Below are 20,799 nucleotides of genomic sequence, written 5' to 3'. Positions count from 1 at the left end.
CAACTAAGGTCATATTGCTCCGTGAATATGCGGTGGTCATTTCTGACCTTTCCGCATCCTCCGTATTTGGTGGTGACGGGCTCGAACCCCGGTCTAATCAAGAAGCGTGTGCTATGCACTGCTGCTCCTTCCCATCTGGCTACGGAGGCGCCTGGAAAGAATGTAAAGTGACTGTGGAACAGAAGCAATTTATGCACAAAACATACCGGCGTCTTTGCAGTAGCTTTAATTGTAAATAACAAAATAAATCAAGAAGTTTTAAGCAATGCTGATAAGTCATTATATAGAAATGGAAGAGGACACATTACCACCTCCGCAATAGCGTGACCCATGCGTCGGGCACCCACTATCATCCTTCTTTCAAAGTCGGTTAACTCACGACGTTTATCCACACTGATAAGAATCTTTACGGCAGTGTACCTATATACCTGCCAAGCGGTGGGTTCGTCCACTAGAGAGGGTGGGGTGACAGCGTCGGGTTGCCCAGGAACCGGGTGTCCCATGAATTCTGTCTTTTCGTTGTAAGTAATAATCATATCTGGACCCTCATAGCCTACAACACACACTGTATATCGTAAATCTTCGAACTTGAGAGAGGGATATTAAATTAATCAAATAATCAATTAACGAAATTCTAGTTAATGGAGAGATAAATTTAAGATACTGGCACGGGATCGCCAAACAGGGATCTAATATATTTATGGTATTTTAATTTAATTTCTTCTTGTTGGAAGTAATTTCGACCAAAATTTTCTGTGTTAAGAAAATTGCATCTGATATTATGTAAAACATTTGGTTCTAGCTTTCCCAGTGGAATTTATATTCTACTAATAAATAATGTGTTAAGAAATAGGCTGACCACAGAAAATGTTGACTAATTTGCACTTGGTGCAAATTAGTCAATATTTTGGCTGAAAATCACGAAATATCAACCATTTATCCCTTATAACTCATTGTTCGTTCAAATTAGTCTCTCTTCAAAAGTTTCATGGAAATACAAATATTGTAAGAATAGTTCCCAACAAAATCTGTTTAGACATCTTAATATCCAATATTCTTGGCTTAAACTTTTTAAGGTATGATTCTGAAGCACAGGAACATATTGGACTATAAGGCATAAATTGTAACGAACAAATGGTATTTTCAAATGTGTTGGTATCAATTTAGGATGTTTTTACGGCTTTGATTCTTGACGGACTGCCAGTTCAAAAACCCCATTCGGAAAAAAAATATAATGGTTAGTATAATGGTATTATTATAAACACTATTATTATAATATAATGGTGATAATAATAAACTTATGAACCTGAAGTAGCAGATGGTAGTCGTTTATTCGCTGTATTGGCAGCTTCAAATGCTCTGATAGCTTTTTATCATCATCGATCATAAAACTGTGGTCCTATGGGAAATAAAAAACATCTTTAGTGATAAAAAACAAAGAAAAAATTGATTGAAAAGTAATAAAATTAAATTAAAAATAAAAGTAAATTTAAATTTAGACAAATGAAAGTTAATAAAAATCAAAAACTAATAAACTACTTATTGTGTGTTGTGTTACATTGGGGAAACTAAACGCACATTTTGTTATCTTTTCTCTGAACATGAGGCGGCTATCCGCGGGGCCGACGTCGCTGACTCAGTCACTGCAAAACACTTTTAGGGAGAAAAATGTAGAAGTTTTGGACTACGTGCATGTTTCTCGCCATCTCTCGTGGATGGAAGCCCTCCATATAGCTGTGGCGGGTTCTCCCATTAAGCATACACTGTGCTGCCACTTTATTAGGTACACCCCTGCTGTGCACACAAATGGTTTGTCCCATAACGTTGCAAGTCACATGACCACAGTTGTGGATATAAATGCAGCAGAACAACCTTTCTAGTATCAGTTAAGCGTACAAACCGTAGCAAGAATGGGGAAAAGGAGTGATCTAACGGACTTCGAACATGGCATGGTAGTAGGTGCAAGACGTGCTGGCCAAAGCATCTCTGTAACGGCAGTTCTCCTGAACTTTTCACGCACCACAGTTTCATGGGTGTATCGAGAATGGTGCAACGAACAGAAAACATCCTCTCAACGGCACTCCTTTGGAAGAAAATCGATTGTTGATGAGAGAGGTCAGAGAAGGATGACTAGAATTTCTGCAAGCAAACAGACGGCCCACAATGTCGCACATCACGTCAGAATACAACATTGGTGAGCAGAACAAAATATCGTAACGGACCACTAGTCGCACTTTGTCACGAATGGGCTACAACAGCCGACGGCCACATCGCGTACCTTTATTATCAATGAAGAAGAAGAGAGCACGCCTCCTGTGGGCACAGCAACATTAGCACTGGACTATCGAGGATTGGAAAACAGTTGCTTGGTCTAACGAGCGAAGTTCCTGGTGCATCATGTTATGGAAGGCTCAGAATTTGGCGAAAACAACATGAATCCATGGGCTCGTCATGTCTGACGACTACTGTGCAAGGTGGTGGGGAATGTTTTCTTGGCACAAGTTGGGTCCATTGATACCCATAGATTTACGTCTGAATGCAACACCGTACCTAAACATCGTTGCTGACCAAGTGCATTCGTTCATGTTGACAGTTTATCCTCAGTAAGATGGTTACTTCCAGCAGGATAATGCGCCGGTGCACAAAGTCCGAATCACTATGGAATGGTTCCAGGAACATGACAATGACTTTTCTTTGCTGCAGTAGCCCGCTCAGTCCACAGATTTCAAATCTCTTGAACATCTTTGGGATGAGCTGGAAAAGCCTGTTCGCTGCAGGCGTACACCTCCGTCGATTCTCAAGGAACTGCGTGACACACTCATGTCTGCATGGTACTCCATTCCTGCACAACGTTTTCAGCATCTTGTTCAATCCATGCCTAGACGAATTCAGGCTGTTTTGACGGCTAAAGGAGGCTCAACATGCTACTAGGTAGGTATACCTAATAAAGTGGCAGCACAGTGTATATCCTATTATGGAGGCTGTCATTTTACAGTGCCACGAGAGATGAGAGACTAATAACATAAATAATATACGCCGCACTGGGTTTTTGGAGTCTGACGATTAACGTCCCTCGGTTTTTTTTTTTAATCTCCCCCTTTCTTCTGTTCTTTGGTTTTCGTTGTCCACGATCCACGTCAGATAATGTTTGCACATGTGTAAGGTTAAACTTCGGTACAGATTTGTTGTCGTGTTTCTTGGTTGGGTTGAGAAAGAGGCACAACGCCTTGAAAGCTTCCCATAGTTTATGCTTTATTTGATTTCTGTGTGTTTTATTCTATTTTACTTCGTTATACAAAGTTTTAACCCTTTAATTTTTATATACTCACACTTTTATGTATTTCGAATTTCCGATTAAAGTTTGTTAACAGTTCGTCGGTCGATGCAATATTATTTTAATATGAATACCCCCGACGGCCAAGACCCCTTTTATAATATTTATCGAAACTATATGGTTCAGCAAACCGGCAGTGAAAAACGTCTGGATTGGTTGAGATGACATGATATAGCTGGGGAAGGACGTGATTTTCCATAGAATTATACTTTTAGTAATGACCACTTCTGTTTTCACAAATAACCTTACTTCATATGTATTTCGTGAAAATTACAATCTACAGAAATTCAAGTCTAATGTCAAAAAAACCTTTAACCCCACCCATTAAGTATTATAGGTTCTAATGTCCTTCGGGGTTTGGAGTTTTCATAAAATAAAACTCTCTGGGGCTGATTAAAAAATAATTGAAGCATAAAACAAAATTGGGATAACATGTTTTACAACGTGTTGTATCATTAGTTAGGATTTATGAGCTCAATAAGCTCTTGTTTAGTCATCCAAAGTGATGCGCATGTATTTTATCTTATACATTCAAAATGTTGCATGGAGTTTAGTCCTTCATCCCACTTAAACCCAAAGTTGACATGCTAGCGAACTTTTTGCACTGGGGTGCTATTCACAAAAACTAATTTGATTTTTCTTTTATTTATTATTATTATTATTATTATTTTTTTTTTTGGTAAAGACGAATTGACATCGTGACTGTTATATTATATTAAATCTAGATATTGAAGCCTTCCTGTTTCCGGTGTTGGTATTTTCAATCCAAGTGTTTCCAGCGTACTGTCGATCTCAGCTTTTGCATCTTTATGCTTTACCAAAGGTATATTCAGTTTCCTCATGATCCCACATTTCGTTCACCCTGCAATCCGGTCACCAATGGACTTAACACAGAAACCACGTTATGTAATAACTTTAATTCATGTACTGGGGTCCGTCCAGTCATCAAGGGACTTACCACAACATATATTACCAACATTACATGACAATTTTATTTCATGTACTACTGCCTGTTCTTTGATCGCAGCTGTTCAAGTCATTTCTCCAATGAAAAGGATTAACTTGTTTAATTTCTAACCTTTCTAAACCAATTTGTTTTACATCTCGAAAAAATAATCCACTTTATCTGCTCTCATCTTATATAATGACCAAGTTTTCATAAAATCTTAAATTTGCACTTCCTCTAACAAGTTACATATTTCGAAGGTTTTCTAAAATCTTTCTAGCTGTTCAGCTGAACCCTGTCCGAAAGAGAAATCAATTTAACCAAGAGCACTGTTCTTCCGAACTGACATCTGTAAATCGGTCTTCTAAACTAGCCAGCATCGATTCACGAAAGCCAACTTAAAATGGTGAACTGAGTTTTATTCTGCATTCATTCCCTCAAACAGGAAAGCTGAAAAAACAGCCTTCCTCCACAGGTATTTTCTGAAATAATTTTATTTATTTTCTTTTTCTAATGAATTAATGACAATGATGTCTAGTGAATCAGTGGACGCCAAAGATGATACCGTCATCAAAACGCGCGAAAAAGCTAAACGATCTTATAATAAAAGCAAAGGATGTACATGTATCTATACATTTAATGCTTAGTTAAAAGGTACTTACATCGAAATATTCCTTTATCTGGCCTTGAAGAAGATGCCTTTGTGCACGTGGCTCGGTTTGACAATAAGTGGTGTGCATATCGAAATCCCGTTCCTAAAATGAACATCATAAAGGCTTGAGTCAGGCGCGTATAAAAAACGCATGAGAATTAAAAAGTGATACTGATAGTTAATAAACTTAAATTTACAATTTTTATGCTTATATTTACTATTAAAATTCATAGAATGAATACCCGTACGCGTGATTGTTTGAGTCGGGTGATTTACACGCTCCGCTAATTTCAATGGTTTTAGGTTATTAAACCAGTGTAACCATCTAAATTCTCATCGAGTGACTTAGATTAATATTCACAGTTTGTGATGCAGGTTTATTGAAGTGGTTCTAGCTACTAATTCGTTCAGTAATTTCGGAAGTTCCTGGCAGTATTGCTATTTGTAAACCAGACCTCGTAGTTCGCCATTGTGAGCACAGTGTTAGACTACAGCCACACTCTTCTACTAGTTGAAGCCCACCTACTGTGTCAAGTACACGGTCACGTCTATCCACCTGACTTAATCCTGGCCTGAAGGATGTTTCCTTGGTCAGTAGGTACTCTTTTGTTTTTACTTTTCCCGCAACTTGCCAGACTTCTACCACAGTTGTATAGTGCAGTTTTAATACAATACCGTCGAAAATTATGCAATCCTGTTCGAGCTGCACAAAACTTTCCGACTGCCTGATTAAATTTACAGCAGCAGCTTTTTTTTTTTTTTTCAATTTTGTAGTGGCATAAGAGATTTAAAACGGGCTGCACAAATTAGGAAATCGAAATGGAAATGCTCACTTTGCCACAAGCAAAAAAGGGATTGTCAGATATATTGTATAATTTCCCTCCCTCACCCACATCCTCTATCTCTGGAATGCTAAAAGAGGTTAATGACGTCAACATGCATAACGATTCCACTCTTAGTGAACTGGCTCGTCGCCACGTCGCCACCGTAATATTATTACGGTGACGACGACTGGCTACGAACAGCAAGCTTTTGCCTCAGATTACCGATAACTGTACTCAAACGGAATCACGAGCTCCAATCGCCTGCTCTTTTTGCGGTTGTAACTCCGAGAAACTGGAAATCATTGAAGGAATTCTAAGAAAGCTGTACCCGGAAAAAAGCTCTCTAAGAGAACATCTGAGCCAGCTTGAAGACTACCAAAGAACTCGGTGCCATTGGCCCAGAGTTCGTATTTATGGATGAGCACTGCAGCTGTTGATATGCTTCTGGAAAGTGAGGACATTGTTCGTATGGATTGGCCTGCACGTTTCCCCCGCCGACCTAAATCCCATCGAACACATATGGGACGCTCTGTGGAGACGCCTAGCGGCACGTGCCCACCCACCAGAAAATGTTCACCAGCTGAAGGTGGCGCTGACAGAGGAATGGACGATGTTACCGCAAGAACTTATCAACAACATTGTTCTACGTATGGACAAAGCCTGCATCGACATTAGGGGTGGCCATACCTCCTACTGAGGACCACCTCTTCCCTTTGTTCCATCTTTGGCAGTGATGCATCTGTATCATGGCAGCCAGTGCTATGTTGCCATTTTTGAATAAAGTCCCTCTGTACCGTTTTGTTTCCGTTGTTATGTCGGTGTTGTTTCCTTCATCATTTCTGTACCTCACGAGTTTCCTTTCGTATGCTTTTCCCATATCCAGGCCACTGCTATGAGAAGCTACAGGTGAAAATCTGACTGGTCCTTAAATTTTGCCCACCAGTGTAGGACCAGCAGATACTGTTCAGATAGAAATTTCATCCTGGTACAACGCTCTGCAAATATCAGATTCTTCCTACAAAACTTCAGGGGTGTCAAAAGCAAACTAGGTGGCCTACTCGATTTACTTTCCTGCGCAGAGTACGATTTCATAATTCTGATCGAAATCTGGCTCAGATATGAGATGGAAATTGCTACCTTCACCTTGGTTATCACACTCCAGCTGCTAACAGAACAGAAAGACGAGGTGGCGGTCTAGCAATCTGTCAAAGGAGCACACTCCCTCTAATTAAGGCATGCACTTACCCAGGAGGAGACAAAGCAGTTCTGGTAATTTACAGTGTCTGGAATTTCGATCTCGGTGTGTGCCATTTATTTCACTCCGCCGGTTTCTAAGGATTGTGTCCTCAATCTGACGGCATGGCTGTCATCCACAATCAATCATCGTCAAAAGCTCATCATCCTCAGAGACTTTAACCTACCACTGCCAGCCACCAAGAAGCCCCTAGATACATTGTCATTTGAACATGTCGGAAATTGGCATTGGTCTTATTGATGTTCCTCCCTCACATGGCGATGCCACCCTTCAGCGCATCTTCTCAAACAGTACTGTAAAAGAAACCCTGACTATAACCGATAACTTCCTCCCGTCTGATCACGATCCGATCGCTGCCAAAATATCACTGCAAGTACCTACGGAGGAACGTTCGCCAGTACAAGCTACAAACACTGTCAGGAGAGTGTACAATCCTAAATACACCAATATTGAAAAAGTTACCGCCCTTTTTTAAACTTTACCCATGGAACTGGCAGAGCTTAGCATCAACGAGGCTGCCTACTGGCTTTCGAGATGGATAGAATTCATTGCAAGGTCTGCAATGTCCAAAACTTGTATCCTTAGCCCCCACTCGAAGCCATGGTGGAATGGCCTCCTGACTAAGGCCTTCGAGGAAAATCAGGCAACCTACGCCTCCTACAAGAAGTCGCCTTCAGAAGAGTCATATGCCAAATTCTGCAAAGCAAGGATGAATTTCCAGAATATCAAACAATCAGCTATTGACACTTTCATGAACGGCCGGCTGTCCAAAGGCAAACGTGTGTTGTCAACAAGTCATACCTGCACCCCCATAGCTTTTGGATGTCCAGGAATGGTGTGACCACGTGTTGCGTTTTAAGAGAGGTCACAGAGTGTCTGTAGTATATCCTTGGGATGAAGAGCTCAACGTTTCTTCAACTACTAGCAACATCGAAATTTCCGAAGAACAGCTAATGAAGATAATAAACTCACTACCTGACAAGTCCACCGTAGGACGCAATGTTGATGTTCCTGACGCAATACCTCTGTTTAGTCTCAAAATTGCTTCCTATTTTATCAGCAGAGAGCTCACCCACCTCTACAACAAAACACTCAAACAGGGACAAGCGCCTGCAAGCTGGTTGACGTACAGAGTCGTGGCAGTTCCAAAAAAGTCCCGTGCGAAAACGCCTGCGGACTTCAGGCCAATATCAATCGCCACTCCCTTCCTAAAATGCCTCGAGAAGTGCACCTATAATGACGTTGCACTCGCATTCTTCGCGCATAGGCCAGATCATACCCATTATGCCATACCGAATATATCTGCTATAACCTGTCTACAGTCCTTATCGCAGAAAATACTTCACGCCTGGAATGACAATGAAGACCTACACACCATTTTTCTGGACGTGAAATCTGCATTCGACTCAGTCCAAATCACACGCCTCCTTGCATTACTTAATAGTTTCTACGGGATATCCGGCAATACACTCAAGCTCCTCAAAAGTCTTTTACTTAGGAGAATGCTTCACTTCACATGTAATAACAGCACAGTCTGTAAAAGCGCAGAAGTAGGAATCCCAAAAGGTGGTTCTCTCTCAGCTCTGCTATTCGCTGCAATATTCATTCCACTTATGGATCAAGTTCCGGCGTTCTTGTCGTATGCTGATGATATTGTTTGTTACTTGCCATGCAAACGCCGGGTTGTTGATCTACAAGAAAGACAAACCTTCTCGGAAATTTTAAACAACTACCTTAATACTTTCTGTCAATATGCTAAATTTTTTGGTCTTTCATTTAATCCCCAGAAGTCGAGCTATCTCATATTTTCTCCAAGTCTCATGACATCCGCTGATACCTTACTTTCGGAATTAGAAGGAAAGGTTCTGACTCCCCCAGACAGTGTAAAGTTCCTAGGGGTAATACAGACGCGAATCTCACTTTTAAACATCAAATCCAAGACCAGCATTCCAAAGCCTTGCGAGACGTCTGGGGAATGAAAATAGATTTATGCAGAACTCACAATAAACAAATAATCAGGAAATACTTCGAAACGTACTTCAGTAGCGTGATCACCTATGCCGTGGAAGTTTGGTGGGCCGCACCTCCCACCAGCCTCAAGAAACTATGGGGTCTAGAATTCTGGGTGCTGAAGTGGGCCAACGGGTGGTCTCACCAGATCTACACGACATCCAAATCTGTAATATTCTCCAACCTGTAATACACGCCCGCAGTAACACAGAGCCCACATGCGGAAAATAAAGGCGTTCCTTTATCTGTGTTCATCTAAGCATGATCATATGAACATCTGGAACACGGCTGGTTGGTGTTTGCCAGGAAGACACTTTCGCAGTATCCGCTCTGTGTGTGCTCAAGCCTCCAGAGACTACAGAGCTCCAATAGACACTTCCCAAATGTATCTTTGGACACTGTCAACTCAATCAACATCGACTTGGACACATTTACGGTCGATTTACAAGTCATATCGAGATGACATCTTGGACTATTTTACTATATGTAAGGACAGGTTTGCAAGTGCCGGTCCTAGTATGCCGATGGCATTTTATATTACGCTTAATTTGTAGTCTTGTTTTTATTAATATTAATTCCCTGTTCAGATATTTTGTCTTTAATGTTTACTTTGTAGCTGAACTTTGTACTTTTGTGATTGGTCACTTGTATAGTGAATGTTTTGTAAGATTCCTCTGGTTATCTGTGCTGGAAATCAAAAATGTATACCAGTTAATTTATTAAAGAATTTTATTATTATTATTACTGCTAATTAAATTATGATAAGATATTTAGATAAATCAGTTAATCAGTTCTTGTACACCGACTTTTGTTACTGGCATAAGCAAACCCACTGATTCATTTTTTTGTCCTCTTGTCCCGTTTACGAAACTGCTTTTAAAAACACTCATGGAAAAAAAAATAAATCGTGCGTTTTCTTTAGTCTGACACCTGCTGATGAACAATCTAAACATATCCACTTTTCTTTAAATGTAACCTATTATCATTGAAGTCAGTGGATGAAAGCGTTCATAAAAGGCCCATATTGGCAGTAAATAGATCTGGAGAGATAATTCCATTTAAGACTGCGGGTACGGAAATGTGTTCGTACTCTGGTGTGCAAAATTTAAGGACCAGTCAGGTTTTCACCTGTCGCTTCTCATAGTGGCCTGGATGTGGGAAAAGCATACCAAAGAACCTCGTGAGATACAGAAATGATGAAGGAAACAACACAGACACAACAAAGGAAATAAAACGGTACAGAGGAACTTTATTCAAAATGGCAACATAGCACTGGCTGCCATGATACAGATGCATCACTGCCAAAGATGGAACAAAGGGAAGAGGTGGTCCTCAGTAGGAGATATGGTCACCCCTAATGTCGATGCAGGCTTTGCACCGCCTGTCCATATTTAGAACAATGTTGTTGATAAGTTCTTGCGGTAACATCGTCCATTCCTCTGTCAGCGCTATCTTCAGCTTGTGAAAATTTTCTGGTGAGTGTTGACGTGCCGCTAGGCGTCTCCCTAGAGCGTCCCATACGTTTTCGATGGGATTTAGATCGGCGAAAGAACGGGCAGGCCAATCCATACGAACAATGTCCCCACTTTCCAAAAGCATATCAACAGCTGCAGTGCGATGGGGTGTGGCGTTATCATCCATAAACACGAACTCGGGGCCAATGGTACCTCGGAACAGACGCACATGGGGAAGGATTACCTCAGTACAGTAGCGTGCACCCGTTACAGCACCGCCTTACAATATCTGGAGTTGTATACGTCCATCCAAGATAACGCCTCCCCAGATGAGAACACCTCGACCGCCATATCGATCCCTTTCAGTGATGTTTGCGGGGTAATATCGTGTGCCAACCTCTCGCCAGATTAGCCGACGTCCAGAATCGCTGCTGAGACTGAATCTACTCTCATCAGTAAAGAGTACCTTAAGTAAAGATTTTGTGGTTGTAACCTTTAGAAATAGTGTTGGTCCTTAAGTTTTGCACACCAGTGTATATCTGGCAATATCACTGATACAGACCTATTAAATTGATATTTCCCTCCCCTAAAGCGTTCCGTGGGTCCATCTCTCGTCGTCTTCTACTTGTTTTGGAAACAAATAGAAGACGAGGAGGGAGAGATCATGAGAAGTGAGCGAATGTTCAGATCAGCTTAAAATGTCCATCTCAGGTTGAAAACTTATGGTTGGGTGTATTGCCTTGGGGAACACTTTACCAAAACTTTCGCGGCTTTTTTTCCTTTGATAGCTTTAAACGGTATTTTTTTCATGAAATGGGAATAATAGCCGTCTGCAATTGCAGAACCTTTCTCTCACTAAGAAATTTAGTAACAATACCTGAGCATTCCAAAAAAAAAAAAAAAAAACGAGATTACTTTGTCCGTAAGAGGGGCGTTTGCAAAGTTCGTGGCCCATGGCCCACCTACGAAGTTTTAAAGGGTAGTGGAAAAGTGTTAAACATTTCTGTATTTAATTAATAACACTTCAAATAGTAAACCACCAAGTTTCATCCAGTTTCAATAACGTCTTTTTTTTAATTCTAGGTGCTGAAGTCAACAAACTTGCGAAAATGAGTAAAGATGGACAAAATCAGTCACCGCGCAATCATCCAATATTTGGGAAAAAAAGGACTAAAGCTAAAGAAAATTCATGAGGATATGGTTGCAATAGTGGGGGAGGAGGGTGCTCCTTCCTCTTCCATGGTTAAGAAGTGGGTAGCAGAATGTGAACGAGGAAAGGACAGCCTGGAAAATGATCCACCCTTTAGAAGACCTACAACGTCCATCACTCCAGAAGTTGTTGACAGTGTGCATGATCTGGTGATGAGTGATCGACGAGCGACTCTTCGGTACATTGCCGGAGTCTTGGGCATTTCGTCTGAACCCCTGTGTCCCACATAATAATAGAGATTCTTGCAATGAAAAGGTGTCAGCACGATGGGTCCCTAAGTTGTTGACAGCAGATCAAAACAGCACAAGCGTTGTCAAGCCAAGTGAATATTTGCATATTTTTCAAGCAGATCCAGCAAATTTCCTTGCAAAATTTCTGAAATGGATGAGATGTGAGTATATCACTTTCAACCAGAGACAAAAAAGCAGTCCAAACAGTGGAACAGTTCTTTCCCCTCTAAAGAAAGTCCAGCCAATTCCTTCTGCTGGCAAGGTGATGGCATCCTTTATTGGGATGCTGACGGAGTGTGGCTAGTGGATTATCTTCTAAAAGGCCAGAGAGTTACAGAGACATATTACGCAGACCTTGTAAGGCATTTTCACCTATTTCCTAATTTAAAAAAAATTCCTGGCTAGCATCCATTTTCCCACTAGCAGTGACATCATTGCTGCAGTGAATGCATTCCTCGAGGCGCAAGAGAAAACTTTCTTTGCCGATGGAATCAAGGCATTGCAGCATAGGTGGCATAAGTATATTGAATCTAGAGGGGCTATGTTGAAAAGTAACATGTTACCAGACACTCCTGAAATAAATTCTTCATATTCAGGCCACGAAATTTTCAAAAGTCCCTCATAACTATGGTCTGTTTATTTTTTGGATTAAATTGATTATTAATTGTAATTTAGTTTTCTACATTTTTCTGGTCACCTGATGATACCTTCATGAATTGGTACACAATACTAAAAAAGGATTTATATTAATTATACCAAAATTCGGAGTTTTCTTATTTTTAATTGCACTTCGCATAAAATTCGCAGACATTGAAATTCGTTGATTTAGGAAGAAATTAGGCAATTTAAAACGTCATAACGAAAATCCTAGTTTAAAAAAAAAGTTTCTTCTTTATTAATTTGGCCATGTTACAATTTAAAATAAAAAAACATTATAAAGACTCTCCTTAATAACAACTATAGCACCTGATGTTCATGGCTACTTTGCGAAAATCGATTATTTTCGACAAAAGAATGTCTGTCTTTAATGCAAATAACAGTTAATGGCCTTAGAATACTATTTTGACTTATTTATTAGACGAGAAGGTATCTATCGCATTAAGGTGCAGATATACGTTCGTTAAGCGTTACGAATAACTTCCTTCCGTCGTCTTCTGGGAATGTACGGAATTTGATGTATGACACTTTCAAAGGACGTTTACTACTTTTGGAGCTAAGATCTTTCTCTGCGTCTTGTAGTCACTCATAGTCTGGGATGGTCTTTGTAGAATTTGCGAGATGACACATTCAGTTCGTATTTTGAAACATAGTTGGATACAACGGTGATGACTCCGCAGATGGCCAAACAGGCATTCTTCCAAAGGGCTATAAACCCTAATGAACCGCGACACTCACGTCCATCATTATGTTTGACAGTTGCATCGAAGCTTGCTTTTAAAGACCATTGCTATTTCAAATTAAATTTCTTAAGTACATGCCTCTTTTGACAGGAATATTTAAACGTCATTTAAAACCTCCCAAAAAAGATCTACAGTGAGCTGAAAACGAAGTCTCAACAAAAATTAAATACACAGTCAGTGAAAATACTAAAACCAATAAAAATTCACACAATATCATTCGCATTAGGTACATTTACGTGAGCTTTATATTTCTCACTGAAGAGTTTTCAGTTTTAACTAATCGCCTATCATCCTATTCTGACCAGGATATTCGACTAATCATTGAAATTAGAAACTATCAGGTGTCAACGTTTTATAGTCAATTCCCCTTCTTAGAGAAATTTATACTATTGGACTGCTTTACTTACCAGTCGAAGGAACGTTTTTCCGAGTTTCGTTGGCTCCTTTGCGTGATACTGAACTCCCTTGATTAAAACGCTGAAACGAGAAGAACGAAAATTCATTCATCTTTAAGGAAAATAAATTAAAAGTCTCAGAATTACTAGCTGAATTATTTATATTAGTAAAATCGCTTGCCTTAATAACTTCTATCATGCAACAGATAGTGAATGGCACGAGAAAGAGAGAGGTCATTGGCAATATTTACATATTGGTATTGTAATACTACGTAGTGATCCAGTACGTAGATCAAATTTTCACCGAAAATTTGTTTAAAATATCGAAATATTTTACTAAGGATTTAACCCCCCCCCCCAAATTAATAAATTATCCAACGTATTCATGAAATCAATTTATCAGAGAAATTTGCAAAGACACACCTCGATATACATTTGAAATACGATATATCTCGGAACTATCAAGGCTGGTATTACACTGAATATCATCCTGGATAGAATGCTTCAGCAAGTTATTAATACCACAAGCCTCCCATCAATAAATAAAAAAAAAAAAAAAACCGGTTATATTAGGGCCATCCGAGTATGAAGTTATCGGCCCATATGCAATATGTCCATAAGTTCTACGTATGTTCTCTGATTCATTTGCCTGTTTTGCTTGACGAAAAACCAAAGTTCCCAGAGGAAAAATCTTGCTGTCCACGCGCGAGACCTACTAATTCAGCCACGGAGTAAAAGAAAGCAGATAAAGGTTTTTCACTCCACTGACGGGGTGTGAACCCGGGCCTTTTCCATCCGGTGTGGGGAGGATAATGATTATAACCACTATGTTACCCGTGCAGCCTCTCATCTATAATACCACGTGATCCCTTTCGATTGGTTATATCACACAGCAGTAACCGAGTGGCCAAACGCAAGGGAACCTTAGTCATGCCTTTTGAGTTGAACGTGGTTCAAGCTCGCACGACTGTTAAAGATGATGATGTTCTTGTATTTTCCGTATTTCATGAATTGCTGTGTCTGTCCCGGATTATAAACAAATTAACAGAGAACCAGTATATTCATGGTTCTCTCTTAATTCGTGGTAATTAAATCGATTTACCGACTTCCATACACTTTGCACTACATTCGGAAAATACAGCGGTTCATCATTGACTCAAGGTCATTCGCACTAATTCTATTTAAGCGGGAAAGAAATCAGCAGGTAATACGTTTCAAGAAGTTTACCGCTTTCGTTTTCAGGTATTTAAGCAATTTAATTAAAAATGAATAAATTTTATGTTTTAAAGACAAAAGCATGTCGATTTCAACATAAAAATCGATATAAATATGCCAATTGAAAATAAAAATCGATATAAATATTTTCTAGATTGCAACTCTTTTGAAAAATATTCCTGTCACTTAGTGCAAATGCCATTTTATTATTAAAACTGAGTGCTAAAGAAAATAAGGAAGAAAGCTTACGAGAATAAAGAAGGAAGAAAAGAGGGTAAGAAAGGAATAAAAGAGTAGTTATTGAAATATAAAAATACCTACTTGTTATGAAAGTCGCAGATATCTTTGAAGTTCCCAAATAATATTTCTTTTTTATCACGCATTTCCTTAGGGATTCGAGGATTATCCATTTGTCGGTAATAATTATCTACTACATACTGCATGTCACGTGCAAAGTCTTCTTCTGTTTCGATGAGCTCTTTGACCACGGCTCTGCAGATCAGAAAAAATTTCCAAAATTATTGTGATCTTAATGATGACAAGAAACAATTAAATTTCAAATCAATTTGTAAATGAAGATTTATAAAAATCAATTTGTAAATGAAGATTTATAAAAATTAAGTTACAATTTTAATTCTAATATTAAATGAATGATAGTTAAACCTATCAATACTAGCCTACTAATTCCGATCGTGAGATTATTATTTTAAGAGACTTGCTATATTACTTAACCTTATCAATACGAACTAGCCCAAAACTATTCATTTTTCCTACCAGACATGTGCTAAAATAATATTCCAGACCATAATTTTTGTTATTTCCGGACTTCAAAAATTTAAAATAAAATAATTTCGTAAGAAATATTTCCGAACTTGCACTAAACTATCTGGCTAATCTAAATACATTTATTTATTTACATATTCCTTCTATCTTTTCTATGCTATTAGTTGTAATTCATTTAACCTCAATAACTTTTAATTTACTCACTGGCCTTATACAAAAAAGAAATTTATTAATTAAAAATTGTTCATTCTCTAAAAATGTATTTTATTTTACTACCCCCCCTCTCGATTATAGCTGCTTAGGGCTGTTCGGAGTCGGCTCCCAAACGTTCTACGTATTCGCAATATTTTCAAAACCGTCTCACTTGCTAGCCTAATTTTGTTTTCCCAATTTCGTAAAAATGCACTCCTAGCCCTTTTCCCGCCTAATCCCCAAGTTTCTTTGTTGTTGTTGTTGTTGTTGCTGTTGTAGTAATGTTTTAGGAGCATCAGCGACTAATGCTGTTCCGTGTATATTTTCTGTACATTGCGTGTATTCTGTAGTCGATTTCTGTTTTTCTGGAAAAAAAACCCATTTTGGGAGAAAAAATCATGTTGCCCTCGCCTGAGACCGACTAACTGGGCCACGTTGTGAAAAAGACCGATAATAATTCCTCCCGTCATCGACGAGATTCGAACTCAGATCTTTTCCACCCGGTGTGGGGAGGACAGCGATCCTACAAACTGTGTAACCCAAGAGGGCGTTGCGCGTTATAAACTGATGTCTATTGGAAACAGATAGTAATCAGTAAACATTATTTAATTCTGACTATTTTCGTTACATCTTTTAGTCCAAAAAGTTATCCACATAATAAGTCTTACAAAACCGAATGTAAAGATAAAAGAGATTATAATTTTTTTTTAATCCTAACAGTCAAAGATTGTTTCCTGTTGTGCAGTCAACTTTACCATCTGATAATGAAAGAAAAGTACCACTTAAGAAATGTGCGTGTAACATAACATTTTCATATAACTTCTAAATAAAATGGTATTGCAGGAAAATCCGGAACTATTTTCATCTTTGTAGGGACAAGAGGACACTTCACTTAAACACGCGACTTCTTGTCACTATAACTTAGCCTCTATGATACCTATGATAGAGAAGTTTTAAAATGGTTTTACCGATACTTACTCTCTATTTGATGCGATTTCGCGTTCTTTGGGATCGATGTAGGATTCAATTGCGGTTGTTTTAGTAACTACTGTTTTCTCCAAGTAGCAGGAAGGAACCCAGCCTTCTTGACTTGTTTCATCCTCGGAAAATGGGCGCGTTCGAACCAACCACCTGTAAATGTAAAATGTATACCAATAATCGAATGGTATCAAATTATGAAATAATAATTAAATGATTTTGCTTTATCAGACTAGAAATTTTCAATTTACAACAAGGATTCAAACATGCCTCTACATTTCTCTTGCAGCCATGTTCAGTTTCACTGTATACACTACCTATTTATTTTTAAATTAAATATCTAATGTCTTCAGTAAATTTATAAATGACATATCTTGAAATAAGCAAAAAGAATCCACAATCCAGTTTGCTGAGCAAAAAGTTAAGTACTTTAGATTTTACATCAAGGAAACTAATGTTATGAGGTGTTAGTAGTTTTTTAATCAAAACCCCAAACACGAAGGGTATTAATACCTATAGTACATTGGTGTGCAAAACCTAAGGATTTTTTTAAGATTACACTATTTTAAAGGTTACAACCAAAAATAAAACGAAACAGCCTGTGGCGATTTGAATAACTGTGGCCGTTCAGTAGAAAGCTGGTGCACATGCAAAAATTTGAATCGTGATGAGAGGGCTCACATAAACAGATAAAAGCAGCAGCCCAGCAGTTATGTGCAAATTACCGAATGGTGAGCACGATTATTACAGACGTTCGATTGGTTTCATACAGTGCTACAGACAACGAAATGGCCAGTAGACAACGTCTGAATGACTTTACCCGGGGTAGAATAATTGGGAAGCTCGAGGAAGGTCGAAGTACGAGGAGTGTGGCTGCACAGTTTGGTATCGCCCATAGTATCGTCTCACGTGCGTGGTCGACCTTCAGAACGACAGGTACAGCTGTTCGAAGGACCAGTGGTGGTCGTCAACGGAAAACAACGCCTAGTGATGACCGCAATATACTCCTACAGACCAAGAGGGACCGACACCAGACAGTGCGAATCGCGGTTTACTGTGGCCAGGCGACTCCACAAATGTGGACTGTTTGCCCAACGGCCAGTACGCTGCGTCCCTATAACACCTGCCCATCGGAGACGCCGTTCACAGCTGTGCATCAAACACAAGGACTGGACAGCAGCGCAATGGGGTAAGGTACTCTTTACTGATGAGAGTAGATTCAGTCTCAGCAGCGATTCTGGACGTCAGCTGATCTGGCGAGAGGTTCGCACACGGTATTACCCCGCAAACATCACTGAAAGGGATCGATATAGCGGTCGAGGTGTTCTCGTCTGGGGAGGCGTTATCTTGGATGGACGTACACAACTGCAGATACTGGAAGGCGGTGCTGTAACCGGTGCACGCTACTGTACTGTGGCAATCCTTCTCCGTGTGCATCTGTTCCGAGGTGCCATTTGCCCCGATTTCGTGTTTATGGATGTTAACGCCACACCCCATCGCACTGCAGCTGTTGATATGCTTTTGGAAAGTGAGGACATTGTTCGTATGGATTGGCCTGCCCGTTCTCTCGCCGATCTAAATCCCATCGAACACATATGGGACGCTCTGGGGAGACGCCTAGCGGCATGTCCACACTCGCCAGAAAATTTTCACAAGCTGAAGATGGTGCTGACAGAGGTACGGACATATTACTGCAAGAATTTACCAACAACAGTGTTCTAAGTATAGATAGGCGGGGCAAAGCCTGCATCGACATTAGGGGTGGCCATATCTCCTACTGAGGACCACCTCTTCCCTTTTTTCCATCTTTGGCAGTGATGCATCTGTATCATTGCAGCCAGTGCTATGTTGCCATTTTTGAATAAAGTCCCTCTGTACAGTTTTGTTTCCGTTGTAGGTGTTATTTCCTTCATCATTTCTGTACCTCACGAAGTTCTTTGGTATGCTTTTCCCATATCCAGGCCACTCCTATGAGAAGTTACAGGTGAAAACCTGACTGGTCCTTAAGTTTTGCACACCAGTGTACTTAGCACAGTGGATGCATTAAAGCTTGAAAACATAGAAGGTACTTGTTGACATTAGACTTGAATTTCTGCAGATTACAATTTTTGGGCAATACTTTCGAAGGAAGGTGATTTGCGAAAAACCGAAGTAGAAGGGATAAATGAGGAAGAGAAAAAGTAAGTTCCGTGAGTCTGGAGTTGGACAGTAAATAGTTGAGGTACGTGTTAGGACTGGTTTTGAAGACAGCAGTGAAGTCAATGGATATCAATTCAGAAGAACAATCTCTATTTACAAAAACGGGTATGCAAAAGAAACTGAACGTCTCTGAGACAGTGTGGAGAAACTTCGTAAGAGACGAGTCATTAATTAACATGCCTATCCTCTTCTGAATAGCGTCAAGGAGTTTGAATAGTTTAGGGGGCTTACTCACTTTAGATGTGAGTAGATATTCCATTGTGGGCAGATTTGGAATTGTGTCTTCAAACTGCGTATATTCTGTATATATTTGATGAGAATAAAAAAAAAAAAAAACACGAGTTTCTGGTAAGAAAAACCATACGTTTCAAGCTTGAGACTGACTAACTTGGTCACGATGGGATGATGTCAATTCGTTGTAAAGCAATTCGTTGTATGAGAGTTCAGTACATGACAATTCGCTGTATGCGACAATACGGTGTATGACAATTCGGTGTACGAGACAATTTGGTGAACGACATTTCGCTGAGCCTTACAATTTGGTGAAAGATAATTAGTGGCTGCAACAATGTGGTGAGTACGAATTCGGTGAATTCTTTGGAAGAATTCGGTGTATGGCAAAGCAAGAGAGAAAATGCAATTTTTAACATGTCGTGCTCTGTAAATGGTGAATTTAGTGATCATGATACCGTTTTTGATATTTTATATTTTGTGTGGAGCGTACTGAAAAAAAAAAAAAAAACTAAACTATTATTTTTAGGCCACCCGAATAATTAGATTCATCTGCCGTGCTGAGTGTCTTATGTCTGTTAATTGCGTATGTTCCATGGTCGATTAGACTGTTTTGCTGGAGGAAAAACCCCACTTTCTGCGGGGAAAACCTTGCTATCTACACATGAGACTGATTAACTCAGCTACGGTATGAAAAAAGCCCATTAAAGTTCCTCGCATCATCGACGGGATTCAAACCCGGGCCTTTTCCATCCGGTGTGGGGAGGACGGTGACAATACCACTGTACTACCGCGCAGACTGTGGAGCGTACTATCCACCTTCGTTTATTAATCCACCTACTTTTTTTTAGGAGATCGTATTAAAAATTTCAAGGACAGGTTAGAGATACGGACGCAAAAGAACCTTTTTGGTACTTTACTTTCACTTCTGTAAGTTGCATATTTTTAGAAAATACACTTGGAGGAGGGGGGGGTTATTCCAGAGACCAAAAGTAGAGATCATTAATGGATGCCGGCTGGGTAATGCGCATTTTCTGATGCTCTGTTTGCAACCCGAACTATAGTTTTTATTGAAAGAAGTTAGTAGTAGGCTAATACCATGGATTGTTAAGGGTAGGCTTGTAAGCTTCCTTGAAGATTGTGTAGGATCGGAATTAGAGTCGAAGTCCTCCCATATATGGAAAAGCGTTCTGCCCCAGTGAGGCGTTTTCACCAGAGCAGGTGACGGTTCTCGACGCTCCTGACTAAGGGATGGTACGATGGTCTGTTCCTATTACCTGGTTTCTGCGCCTGTAATTTTCTTCTAGCTTCCCAACCTTCAACCAATTCATGTTTCTGGAAAAGCACAGGATTCAACTGAATAGGTATTTTAAAATAATTAATGTTATTTGAATTAAAGGCGTTACAATATGGACTGCACGTACCCATATAAAATAAGCATGTACTCACTTTCCAAACTGCCTACAAGAAGGATCGGCGCGAATCCTTTTT

General features: G+C 39.6%; 1 protein-coding gene across 3 annotated transcripts in view; it reads right to left on the bottom strand.

Moving 5' to 3' along the window:
* LOC150082242 (protein Obscurin-like) overlaps positions 1–20,799 on the bottom strand; it is an 865,351-nt gene that overhangs the window by 668,571 nt on the left and 175,981 nt on the right. For all 3 annotated transcript variants that reach the window (XM_090379203.1, XM_090379204.1, XM_090379205.1), the window contains 5 exons: positions 16,879–17,031; positions 15,247–15,417; positions 13,723–13,792; positions 4,943–5,035; positions 1,307–1,399 (listed from right to left, as the gene is read on the bottom strand). In XM_090379203.1, the coding sequence (XP_090235329.1) occupies positions 1,307–1,399; positions 4,943–5,035; positions 13,723–13,792; positions 15,247–15,417; positions 16,879–17,031 (580 nt within the window). The remainder of the gene's footprint in view (positions 1–1,306; positions 1,400–4,942; positions 5,036–13,722; positions 13,793–15,246; positions 15,418–16,878; positions 17,032–20,799) is intronic.

This window comes from Mastigoproctus giganteus, chromosome 8, assembly GCF_048544385.1.
Source record: "Mastigoproctus giganteus isolate SK-2022 chromosome 8, ASM4854438v1, whole genome shotgun sequence".
NCBI lineage: Eukaryota > Metazoa > Arthropoda > Arachnida > Uropygi > Thelyphonidae > Mastigoproctus > Mastigoproctus giganteus.
This window is presented reverse-complemented; position numbering and strand designations above follow the sequence as displayed.